Source organism: Leishmania mexicana, chromosome 1 (assembly GCF_000234665.1).
Source record: "Leishmania mexicana MHOM/GT/2001/U1103 complete genome, chromosome 1".
NCBI classification, from domain to species: domain Eukaryota; phylum Euglenozoa; class Kinetoplastea; order Trypanosomatida; family Trypanosomatidae; genus Leishmania; species Leishmania mexicana.
In genome coordinates, this window is record NC_018305.1 from 112,327 (window position 1) to 124,826 (window position 12,500).

Here is a 12,500-nt window from a genome sequence, read left to right on the forward strand (position 1 = left end):
TCCCCCACACATCCCCCCTCCCCCTCCCCCTACCCCTTCCCCCATTCGTTGTTGTTACTCCGTCCCCCTAACGCCTCTTCTCCCCTGTAGTCAGGTCCTATTACAAGCGCCCAAAAAGACGCCGACAACGACGACGACGAAGAGCGAGAGCCGGCAACGACACGAAAGACCCCACCTCTGCCTCCGCCTCCCTCCAGCCGTCGCTCTTCTCCCACTCTAACGACTTTTTCGCCCGTTCTCGTGCGTGTGCGCGTGCGTGTGCCTCCGACACCCCACCGCCACCGCCAACCCTCCTCCCTCCCCCCTCCCCCTTTTCCCTTCTCGGAGTTGTGCCGTTCTGCCTTCACTGTGGTCTTCCTTCCTCTTGCTCGCTCAGCAGCAGCAGCAGCCTCTTCTCCGCCCCGTTGGTGCCGGCGAGGTCCACACACACACACACACACCATCACCATCACCCCCCCCGCCACTCCCTCCCCGCCATCTCCCTCTTTGTCCCCTCCCTCTGCGTGCGTGCATGCGTGTGCGTGTTTGTGTGCGTGCATGCGTGTGTGCACCGTGACGCGTTGTGGTCGCTGCTGAAGACGGAAGGAGAAGTACGAGCAACCCGCGTCCCTACACACACGACACCACGCAGCACCGTCGCGGAACGGAAAATACACGTGTACAAGCGATACAAAAGGCTGAGGCAACGGAGGCAGGGTGGAGGGGGAGCAGTCTTTCCATGTCAGACCTAGCCGCTGATGCGGGGAAGCCCCCGCACCAGCAACGGCAGCAGTCATCCCAGGCGAAACCGCCCGTGTCGGCCGAGACGCGGCTGAACGCGAATGCCAAGTCCTTTACGCCGTCTGCCACCGGGGCACCACCACCACCACCGCCGCCGACTGTCACCACCACTCCTGCTGCTGGTGCTGCGGCCCCTGCGCATCCACCCGCCAAGCAGCCACCGCCAACGCGCCACGCAGGCACTAAGACACCACCGGCCGGAGCAGGCACGAAGGGGTCGCCAGCGAGTGGTGCCCAGGCTCTTCCACCGCCAGCCCCGCATCTTCCGCCGGCGCAGTCAGCTGGAAAGAAAGGCATGATGATGATGATGCCACCGCCGCCTAGGTTCCCGGAGATGGCGGGCATGATCCCGGGCATGCCGCCGCCAATGCCGGGAGCTGCGTCTACTGGAGGCATGATGTCCGCAGGCTTCCTGCCGCCCCCCCCGCCCCCGCCGCCAGTGATGATGCCGCCACCCAACGGGATGATGTTCCAGCAGCCCGGCACGCCGGGAGGAATGCCGCACCACCACCACCATCCCGCAGGCATGGCCACGCCGCAGCAGCACTTAGCTTCACAGCACCAGCAGCAGCATGGCATGATGCCCATGTGGATGCCGCCGCCACCTACGCACCAGCACCAGCACCAGCAGACGGGCATGATGATGCCCATGAACAGCATGATGCCGATGCCGATGCCCATGTCCATCCCCATGCCCATGGGTGCTGCCTCTTCCCCAATGCCGCCGGGCCAGCGCAGCAGCGGCCCACAGCAGCACCCGCCGCAGCAGCCGGGCATGATGATGCCCTTCTATCCACCGCCGCAGGCCCCACACGGGACGATGCCGCCCATGGCGAGCATGCCGCCTCCAGCGCCGGGCATGGGTATGCCACGCGCACCCCCTCCCACCCCCGGGGCCGCACCAGGTGGTGCGATGATCCCGCCACAGGCAGCGGGGGCCGCAGCGACTGCGGCGATGATGGCCCCTCCCCCGCACCACTCGTACATGCACCCGCACCCGGGCAGCAACACCGCCAGTGGCGCCAACGCGGTCGCCCCGACCAGCAGCATCAACAGTGCCCGCAACAGCCACAACAACACCCAGAACCACATCAATACCGGTATGCAGGCGGCGGCAAGCAGGCCCGCCTCCATGATGCCACCACCGCCCCCACCCCCGCCACCGATGATGATGATGAACCACACCGGAAACACCATGATGCCACCACCGCCACCGCCACCGCCGATGCCGCTGCCGCTGCCGCTACCGCCGCCGACCGTCGCGGCGAACGCGCGCGTGAGCGTCGGCAACGCCACGTTGGCTGCACTGAACTCGAAGGAGCCGCCAAAGTTCTCGTGTGTGCTGCTGTCCGGCATCCCGGCTGTTGGCAAGACGACGCTCGGCCGTGAGCTCGTGAATAGCCTCAAGACCGACGGCATGGGCTGGGCCTTCTTCAGCGGTGCCGACTTCCTCACCGAGCAGCAGGGCAAGCGCTCCATCTGGGAGACGACGAAGGACGTTTTCGACGCGCTCAGCAGCCGCCTGGACGAGCTGCTGGAGAGGCAGCACAAGGACCGCAACATCAAGGGCCTTGTCATTGACAAGAACTGCAAGGGCATCGAGGATGTCTACTACCTGAGTGCGCTGCTGCTGTCCAAGAGTATTCCGTTCGTGGGCATTGTAGGCATGGAGTGCGCGGAGGACGACGTGCTCGTGAGGCGCATGGGCGGCGACGACTACCTCAAGGAGAAGCTCAAGTTTCACCGTGTCATTCATGCTCGCATCGTTAGCCTTGCCAAGAGCGCGGGCATGTACCGCTACGTCGACGCCACCAAGAGCAAGGAGGAGGTGGTGCAGATGTTGCGCACGATGGTGCTCGGCTGCTGCGCGCAGCCGCCGGCGCGAAGTATCGGCAACCACCAGTACGACGATTCCCGCGCCAACATCATGGTGGACGACTACAAGGAGTACAGCGAGGTGCTCACGCACCTCTTCCGCTGCGTGAACAACCGCGGCTCGCAGTTCCCGGGCAGCACCGACCTCGTGCCCTTCTCGGAGAAGGAAATGAAGGACAAGGGCCGCATCAACGCCATCAAGAGTCGCTACGGCATCCGCCGGAAGGTAGACGGCCACCGCTACCTGCTCGTCTACCGTGAGAAGAGGTTGTACCTTGTGCCGCCCCACATGCGCGCGGTGCTGCAGATGCCGTTGAAGGCGTGGCTCGGCAGCCGCCTCGACAGCGATGGCGTTGGCATGTTTGTGCTGGAGGGCGACCTCACGCGACTGACCCGCGACCGGCAGAAGGAGGTTTTCCTGGTGTACGACGCCCACTACTGGAGCGATGCGGTGCAGCCGAGCAGCAACAAGATGATTCGCATGACGTTCTCCGAGCGGCAGGCCTTCCTCGCCGCGAACATGTGCAGCGAATCGAAGGCGTTCTTTGCGCAGGACGGCGTCGAGTGCGTCGTCGTGCACCAGCCGACGCAGAAGATGTCGGAGGCGGTCGACATGCTCGACTCGGAGGAGTACCCAAGCGACGGTCTCGTCTTCCAGGCTGTCAACCCGATCCACCGCAGCGACCATGTCTTTGTGTGGCAGCAGCCGTCCTGCATGACTGTCGACTTCCGCGTTGGGCAGCTCCTCGACACACGCCAGCCGCCGGAGACGGACGCCGACGGAATTCCGACCTCCATGAAGGTCACCACGAGTGACCTTCGCCGCAACGCGAGCGGCACCGTATCACCGCAGCAGCAACAGCAGCAGCAGCAGCAGCAGCAGCTGACAGCGCGCCGCGGCAACGTCGACGCCTTCAGCGACCATCCCATTCGCACCTTCATGCTTGAGGTGTACGACAAGACGGAGAAGATGTACGTGCAGTACGAGAACGCCACGGTCGACGTGCGCCACCCCGACGTGGTGGAGGGCTGCATCGTGACGTGCAGCCTCGTGGACGGCATCCCGCGACGCTGGGTGTTCCGCCGCATCCGGTATGACGTGCTGCGCCCGATCTACAAGCTGGACCTGGAGGAGCTGCTTGGCTCCTGCCTAATCCCGCGGGCGAAGCTGGTGGCGTGGCTGCTGAACGAGCAGATTGTGCCGTCCGAGATCCAGCTGGATGGGAATGGGAGCGGTGCCGGTGGCAGTGGTAGCGCCACCAACGTGCCGAACGTGCCCCCGCCGTCGTACGATGCGGCTGCTGCGGCTGTCGCTGCGGCTAGCGCCAAGGGCGCTGCTGCGTCTATGGGCATGATGCAGGGCCTGGCGACGCCGCTGCCTACGCACGGTATGATGCCGCCGCCGATGAGCGACATTGGTAGCCCGCCTGCCTTCCACGCCCCCACCGCCGCCGCCGCCGCCGCCACTGCCATCCCGACGGCGCCGGGTCGCTCCATTTACCCATCCGCCTCCGCTATGCTGTCGCGCGTGGCGGCCGTGCCTGCAATTCCGGCGCCGCCGCCCGCCGTTCCTGGGCCGCGGCTGCCACTGCAGCTGAGCACAGAGGCGCAGCTGAAGCAGCTAGCAAGCATCGTTCCGTCCTTCCATGTTGTGGACGGCAGCAAGGAGAGCGGGGCCGCGGCGGTGGCGGTGGCGGTGGCGGCGGCCTCATCGACTCCTGTCACGGCCGGCAGCAACGGCACTGCCGCTGGGCTCTCGGGTAAGAACGCGGCGTCGCGCGCGACGGGTGGCGCGGCCAGCGACGGCAGCCGCAACTGCGCGCAGTGTCACAAACCAAAGCAGAGCGAAGACCTCCGTATTGATCGCCGCGATCACCGGCCCTACTGCTACTCGTGCTGGGCCAAGTCCGGCTACGGCTTCTGCGCCGTGTGTGGCGAGTTCAAGGAGGTGCGGCGTGAGTCCAGGGGCCGCCACAAGGGGTCCTCCGTGTGCACGCCGTGTGGAAGGGCGACGGCGGCCCCTGCAGACGCCGCCAGCAGTAACGCTTCTCCCGCATCAGGAACGACGGCGGCTGTGGTCGTGAAGACAGCGGCCTCCGCCCCGACAACGCCGGCGGCGAGCGCGGCGGCGCGGGAGGCCACGGATGCCAAGGTCGATGCCGTGTTGCCCTCCACGAAGGTCAGGAAGAAGGCTGCGGTAAGGGAGAAGAAGGCTGTCGGGGTTCCCCCGGCGACTGATGAGGCTGCTCCCAGCACGGGCTGTCCCACTCCGACGGCGGCGGCGGCGGCGAAGCCGGCAGGTGGCGAGGGTGGAAAGACGGCAAAAGTCACTGGCGACGGTGGCCGGGCAGTGGCGCAGAGCGCGCCGTCGAGCCCGACGACTGGCAAGGGCGGTGGCACGGCGCACGGAGGGAAGAAGAAGGACAGCGCCAAGGTCTCATCCTCCTCGCCTGATGCGTCCACGTCGGCCTCGCTGCCGGACGCGGCGGCAGAAGCCGCGCTTAGCCAGGCGCCGAAGTCGGAGAAGCCGACGAAGAGTGCACCCACCGAGGTGGACGCTGCGCCCGCTCCTGCGGCTCCGGCGGTGGCGGAGGCACCTGCTGCGAAGCCTGAGGACTCGAAGGTCGCTGAGCCACTCGAGGAAGCTGTAGCTGCCCCCGCCGCACCCGCGGCGTCAACTGCCGTGCAGGACTCGCCCAGGGCGCCGGTGCACGAGGAGAAGCGTAGCGGTGGTGGCTGCCGTCAGCAGTAACATAGGTGTGGCCATCACCGGCTGCCCCCAAGCAGGTCATGAAGCAATGCGTAGCATGCGCGAGTTGAGGGAAGCGTCCACCACACCCACGCCACACAACCCAACCCCTCTCTCCGGCAAGGATGGCGAGAAAGCGAAGGGTGGGAGGGGGAGGGCAATACGCGGCTCGCGTGGACGGAAAGATCACGAGTGGCGGTGGCACTCGCGTGTGCCGGTGTGTGTATGTGTGTGTGTATGTATATGTGTGTGTGTGTGTATGTGTATGTGTGTGTGTGTGTATGTGTGTGTGTGTGTATCTGCCTCTCTCTTGGCCCCTTCTTCTCTTATGCGTGGTGTTGGATGTCGTCACCGTCGCTGTCGACGACATCCAACACCACGTCAGAGGAAGACGGTAATGATGGTGTGCGGCGTCCGCTGTGGCGCTCACTCTCCCCCTCGTCCTCCCCCACCCCCACCCCCTCTCCCTCCGCCATGTTGCGTGCTCTCTACAGCTCCCATTTCCCCCTCCCTCCAAGTGTCCTTGGCGCGGTGTTCATCACGGTCGTCGTCGTTGTCGTCGTCGGCTGCCGTATGTAACTCGCGGATCGGCCTGCCCGTGTCTGCATGTTGTCCCTAATCTGTGTGTGTGTGTGTGTTCTTCCGTGGATGCCTTCCCCTCCCTCCCCCTCCTCGTTCTCGTCCTCCTCCCCCCACTCCCCCCACTCCCCCCTCCCTCTCCCTCCTGCGCGTGTGTGGGTGCGTGGGTGTGCGTGTCTCTCACGCTCACGCTCAGAGCACGCACGCACGCACGCACGTCACCTCTCAGAGCGTAAAAACGAATCACAGAGAAAAAGGGAGAGGGGAGGGGGAGAAGGGAACGTAATCTGCGCACACGCACACACGCGCGCACACAGTGGGGGAGAGGGGGCGCAGTCGCTGTCACTGTTGCCGTGCTCGTCGTTCCGTTGTTCCTCCCCCTCCCCCTCCCCCTATTGTTTATTCCGCTGTTGCCGCGGACGATGGCGAGCTGCGCACCGCCGTCGGTGTTTCTTTGTGTGTGTGTGTGTGTGTGTGTGTGTGTGTGTGTGTGTATGTGTCACGCTGGCGCGACTCTCTGGTGGTGGTGGTGGCTGTGATCCCATTAGGGCTCAGCTGATGAGTGCGTCGGTTGGCTGCTTCGCCTCGCTTCGTTGTGTCTGTGTGTCCGTGCTGAACTCAGCCCTTTTCCTTGACTTGTCCGTTGTCTGCTGTCTCTTCTTCCCTTCGCTGTGCCATGCGCACGTGCTGCGCATGTGTGTGTTTGTGTGTGTGTGTGTGTGTGTGCTGTGCTGTGCTGTGCTGTGCTGTGCAGTGCACAGATATCTATATATATATATATACATATACATACAGTTATACACATATGGGCACATCACGCACACACACACACACACACAGAACGCGCAGCACGTGCGCACGCGACTTTAATGAATAACGGGAAAAGTTTCTGTTTTCATTTCTAATGAACGTCGTCTGTCCCCGCCACCGATGCCGCTACGGCACACCACCCACCACCGCCGAACGCCCCTCTCTCTCCCTCTCTCCCTGCCTGCCTGTGTGTGCTGGTGTGCTGGTGTGTGTGTGTGTGTGGTGCGTGTGTGTGTGTGTGTGTGTGTGCGGGGGTGGGTCTGTGTCGCCCTTCCCCCTGAACCTTCCCCGCCTCCCCCCTCCCCCCCACCCACTTGTGTGCTCTACACATCGCACACCGGGGGGCGTGCACGTGTGCGCCATCGTTGTGCCCTTCGCCTCCGTTCTTCATCTTTTTTTTCCGTTGTCGCTGCGATGGCAGCTCTGTCGTTTGGGTGTGGCCACGTGCGTCGCTGTCGTGGACGTGCCCACCCACCGAAACATGCACGCCGGAAACCGTGCGCGTGTACGCGTGCGTGCGGCTGTGCTTGCTAAGCCGAACATGAAGACCAATGTCTCAAGAAGAGGCGTCGAAGTGAACTGGAGGGGAACGTAACCAAGTCAGAAGGCTGTGCGTGGCAGCAGCCGTACTCGCACTCCTGCACACGCAGCGCATCCAGGTCCCTTCGTCCGTGCAGGTGCACGACCGTGCCAGCAAGCGCGATGGACACTGGCTGTCTTGGGACGCGTGTGGGTGTGTGTAAGGAGGCGCGTGGAGGCGTGCCATCGCCGTCACCACCGCCACCGCCCCCTCCTGTGGTTGGGTGGGGATCTTGACAGGCTTTTGTGCCGTGTCTGTGTCCATGTCCGCCCAGTGGGCGAGGGATCTATGGATGGATAAGGAGGGCGAGGGGGGAAGGGGGGAGGCGTCGACCTGGCGCGCTCGATCGAACACATCACGAAGCGCCGCTCCGTGAGCGCGTGATGCAGCCGTCCCTTCCCTCCCCCCTCGCCCCCTCCTCACCCCTACCAGGCAACGTCCAGCACGTCTGGGGCGACGTCGTCCATCACCGGTTCGTGTGCGGGGGAGGGGAGGGGGGGGGGCACACACACGCACACGCACGCACGCACGCACGCACGCACGCACGCCCCCCTCCCCCTCCTCGACTCCATGACTGCCGTATCCGCTCAACCCTCCCCTCCCCCCCCCGTCCCCGTCTCCCTCCGATCTCGCACCAGCGAGCACAGTACATCTTCACGCAGGCACCTATACACACCTCTCTCTCTCCCTCCTCCCTCGCTTTACACACACACACACACACAAAGTGACACGTGTGCACGCGTGGCCCTCTTCCATCATCCCCTGCACGGACACGCGTGTGTGTGTGTGTGTGTCCGTGGCCATAATCGTCATCATCTATTTTCTCTCTCATTTTCTGTTGTAGCGCTCTCTAACCCCCACCTCCTCTCCCCACCCCGCCAAGCGTGGAACGACGTGAGCGTGTCGGAAACATGGGCGGCTGCGTCGTCTCCGTCATGGAGGTGCTGAACCGCACCCGTCTCGTCGATAACCCGGACTTTGCGGCGCGGCGTGTCTATGGCGTCATCAACGAGCGCGTCACGGAGGACGAGGCCGATCGCTCCGGTGTGTACCGGTGTGCGCGGCTGACGGATGAGCAGCACGTTGAGTGCTGTAACTGGTACGACGGACCGACGATCCTGCAGCGCCTCGCAGTCATCTGCGAGGAGCGCTGTGACCAGCGCGCCATGGCGTACCGCACGGTTGAGAAGGTGGTGAGGGAGTCCACGAAGGACGAGAAGGGCGGCACGCGAGAATGGGAGTACACCTTCCTCAGCGAGCCGACGTACATCACGTACGCGGAGGTATGGCAGCGGCTCGTCGCGTTCGGTCGTGGCCTGGCCGAGTTGGGTCTTGCGAAGGGCAGTCGTGTGGCGCTGTACGAGGACACGCGGTGGGAGTGGCTGGTGACGATCCTCGGTGCGTGGACGCAGGAGATGATCGGCGTAACCGTGTACGCGAACCTCGGCGAAGACGCCCTGCTCTACGCTCTCAAGGAGGCGACGTGCGCAGCGCTGGTGTGCAACGGCAAGAACGTCGGCAAGCTCATCTCGCTGATGGACAAGTACGGCGTCCATAACGCGACGATCATCTACCTCGACGCGCTGCCGGCGAACGTGAACGCAGAGTCACACACGGTGATCGCGTGGACCGACGTCCTGGCAAAGGGTGCGCTGTCGACGGCCCCGTACAAGGTGCAGGACGCGAAGGACGAGGTGGCGCTGATCATGTACACGAGCGGCACGACCGGCAACCCGAAGGGCGTCGTGCACACGATCGGCGCGCTGACGCAAGGCACCCTCGGCCTGGAGCAGCGGCTGACGGACTTGATCGGCAGGGAGGAGGAGGAGTCGTACCTCGCCTACCTCCCGGCTGCACACATCTTCGAGTTCACGTGCGAGAACATCATGCTGCTGCGCGGCGCACTCATCGCGTTTGGCACCCCGCGCACGCTGACGGACGCCTTTGCGCGGCCGTGCGGTGATCTGCAGGCGTTCAACCCCTTCTTCTTCATCGGCGTGCCGCGCATCTTCGAGACCATCAGGAAGGCCGTCGAGGCGAAGCTGCCGCCCGTGGGCACGCTCAAGCGACAGGTGTTCGACCACGCCTACCAGAGCCGGCTGGCGGCGCTGAAGGAGGGCAAGGACACGCCGTACTGGAACGAGAAGGTGTTCGCGGCGCCACGCAAGATTCTCGGGTCGAAGGTGCGCGGCATCTGCTGCGGCGGTGCTCCACTGTCCGACAAGACACAGGAGTGGCTGACCGTCATGATGGGCCGCCCCGTGGCGCAGGGCTACGGCATGACGGAGTCTGTGTGCAACGCCTCCGTGCAGCGCTCCGGTGAGCTCAAGTGTGAGGTGGGGCAGCTCCTGCACGGCGTCGAGGCGTGCCTGCTGGACACGGAGCACTACAAGCACACGGACAAGCCGCACCCACGTGGCGAGCTGCTGCTGCGCGGCCGCTTCGTCTTCAAGGGCTACTACAACCAGCCGGAGTTGACAGAGCAGAGCATACTCCCGGGTGGGTGGCTGCGCACGGGCGACGTGATCGAGATGGATGCGGAGACGGGTCAGATGCGCATCATTGGCCGCGTCAAGGCGCTGGCGAAGAACTGCCTGGGCGAGTACATTGCGCTGGAGAACCTCGAAGCACTTTACTGCGCGTGCCCGGTCGTGGCGCCGAACGGGATCTGCGTCCTCGTGGACCCGCAGCAGCCCTTCATCACGGCGCTCGTGCTGACGGACGAGCAGAAGGCGATGGAGTTTGCCCGCACCCACAAGGTCGACAACGCGAGGTGGCCAGAAATCCTGAAGGACCCCGCCTTCATCGCCGCGGTCACCGCGTCGCTCGCGGAGATTGGCCGGAAAGCGGGCAAGAAATCGTTCGAGCTGCTGAAGCGCGTGTGTGTGCTGAGCGACGAGTGGACTCCGGAGAACAACCTGGTGACGGCCTCTATGAAGGTGCGCCGGAGCGCGATCGAAAAGCACTACGCCGACATCATCAAGGAGCTCTTTGCAGATTAGTCAAGGAAGAAGTGTGTGTGTGTGTGTGTGTGTGCGTGTGTGTGCGCCTCCCACCACCACCTCGGACACGTTGGCTTCTATGTTAAAACGTTCCCCAAAACGATACCGCCCTACTCACCAACTCACCCACCCCTCCCTCCCTCACGCAGCAACGAGTAACAGAAACCTAAAGCGTGCAGGTGGCCGTGTCGACGCGAGGGGTGGGGGGGCGCGCATCAGTCTGTTGCCCCAGCGCCTTTCTCGGCGTCCGTCCATCACGTGGCCTCCACCCACACCCTCACACACACACACACCACCTCCACCACCTCCCCCTCCTCCTCCTCCGCCTGCTTCATCCGACCACGCCGCTCTTGGTCCTCACGGTCCTCGTACTCGTCGACTCGACTCTCTGTCTCTGTCTGTCTACTCGCGCGTGTGCGCGCTTCGTCCGGCACTCGAGCAGTGCAGCCGTCAGCCAGTGCAGCGGCCAGCCGGCAATTTCGTGATGGGCTAACGCATCTCGGAGCGTGGAGAGGCAGCGCCTGCTCGTCACAGACCCCGACGAGCGGGCGAACGGGATGTGCCTGAGCTGCTACGACGGCACCCCTGTGCAAAGCCATCTCGTACGCTGCGATGTGGGAGAGACGATGCTCTCTTGTGGACAAGAATGGCTCGCTCCACACTCGCGACGGTGGCAGCATCGACAGCAGTTCCCAAGCTGCGCACTGACCCCGAAGCGCGCACTCGTCTTCGCTATGGGGCACCGGTTTGCCGTAAAGGACGTCGGTAAGGGGCGGCGGCGGCGTCGTCGCTCTCCCTGGCGGCCAAAGGCACCTGGCCGGTGGGGCACGTCGCAATGCCATGCTGGAGAAGTGAGCGCCAGTGATGGGCCCCCCACCGCCGACGCTGGCTGAAGCTGCGTCGCACCAACGTCGAGGCGCACAACGCCAAGGTGACGAACGAGTCCTTCGCGGAGCAGCGCGAGATTCGGCAATGGCGTTGCTCACCCGCGTCTTTCTCTTCTGGCCCTACCAACACCGCCGCCACCACCATCCACGGCTCTCCATCCCACTGCGCAAGCACAGTGGAAGACCAGACTCCCAGCACGCATATATATATATATATGTGTGTGTGTGTGTGGATGCCGCTGCGCACTCTCCCTTCTCCTCTTCGCATCGCTGCAGCAGAGACCCTCGCCCACAGGCACACGTGCACGCCCATCACGTGCAGAGAGTGCGCTATATTCCCCCTGTCCTCCTCCTTCAACCCCAACCCTACCCCTATAACCCCCCCCCGACACTCCGCTCTCGCCCTTTGCTTATCCTCAGCCCTCCCCCTCCCACGTACTTAGCGGTTTACCTTTTTCCCTTGCTGATACAGTGCTGCACACGCACACACTCTCCTACTGTACCGATCTCTCTCCCCCCTCTGCCTCTCTTCACGGAGTCTTTCGTGTTTTCCGTCAGCTTCGAACAGAACGGCGATGGAAACGACGGCGGCGACGGCGAAGCAGAGGCCGTACAGCTTCGTGAACGACTACAGCGTGGGCATGCACCCCAAGATCTTGGATCTGATGGTGCGCGATAACATGACGCAGCACGCGGGCTACGGGCTGGACAGCCACTGCGCGGAGGCGGCACGCCTCATCGGCGAGCTGCTTGAGCAGCCGAGCGCGGATGTTCACTTTATCTCCGGCGGTACGCAGACGAACCTCATTGCCTGCAGCCTGGCGCTACGCCCGTGGGAAGCCGTCATCGCAACGGAGCTAGGCCACGTCAGCACGCACGAGACGGGCGCCATTGAAGCGACGGGGCACAAAGTCTTCACGATGCCGTGCCCGGACGGCAAGCTGCGCGTTGCCGACATCGAGAGCGCCCTGCACGCGAATCGCTCAGAGCACATGGTGATCCCCAAGCTCGTCTACATCTCCAACACAACGGAGGTTGGCACGCAGTACACGAAGCAGGAGCTGGAGGACCTCTCCGTCTTCTGCAGGGAGCACGGCCTCTACCTCTTCCTCGACGGTGCCCGCCTCGCCTCGGCCCTCAGCAGCCCCGTGAACGATCTGTCGTTGGCAGACATCGCCCGCCTGACGGACATGTTCTACATTGGCGCCACGAAGGCCGGTGGCATGTTCGGCGAGGCG

The 12,500-nt window shown here is 64.1% G+C and overlaps 2 protein-coding genes and 1 pseudogene across 2 annotated transcripts in view, besides 1 other annotated feature; all 3 read left to right on the forward strand.

The window, feature by feature from the left end:
- Positions 1–1,075: 1,075 nt before the first annotated feature.
- On the forward strand, positions 1,076–5,407 carry LMXM_01_0460 (annotated as a pseudogene).
- Positions 1,076–5,407: a sequence feature.
- Positions 5,408–8,284: 2,877 nt separating this feature from the next.
- Positions 8,285–10,375, forward strand: LMXM_01_0470 (putative fatty acyl CoA syntetase 1; the record flags this gene model as incomplete). Its single annotated transcript, XM_003871523.1, has 1 exon — positions 8,285–10,375. The coding sequence occupies one exon, from the start codon at positions 8,285–8,287 to the stop codon at positions 10,373–10,375; it is 2,091 nt and encodes a 696-aa protein (XP_003871572.1).
- A 1,462-nt stretch (positions 10,376–11,837) lies between these two features.
- The window catches only part of LMXM_01_0480 (beta eliminating lyase,putative), a gene marked incomplete at both ends in the record, with an annotated part of 1,110 nt that continues 447 nt past the window's right edge, over positions 11,838–12,500 (forward strand). The window contains one exon of the mRNA XM_003871524.1: positions 11,838–12,500. This exon is cut by the window's right edge and continues 447 nt beyond it. Coding sequence (XP_003871573.1) covers positions 11,838–12,500 — 663 coding nt within the window.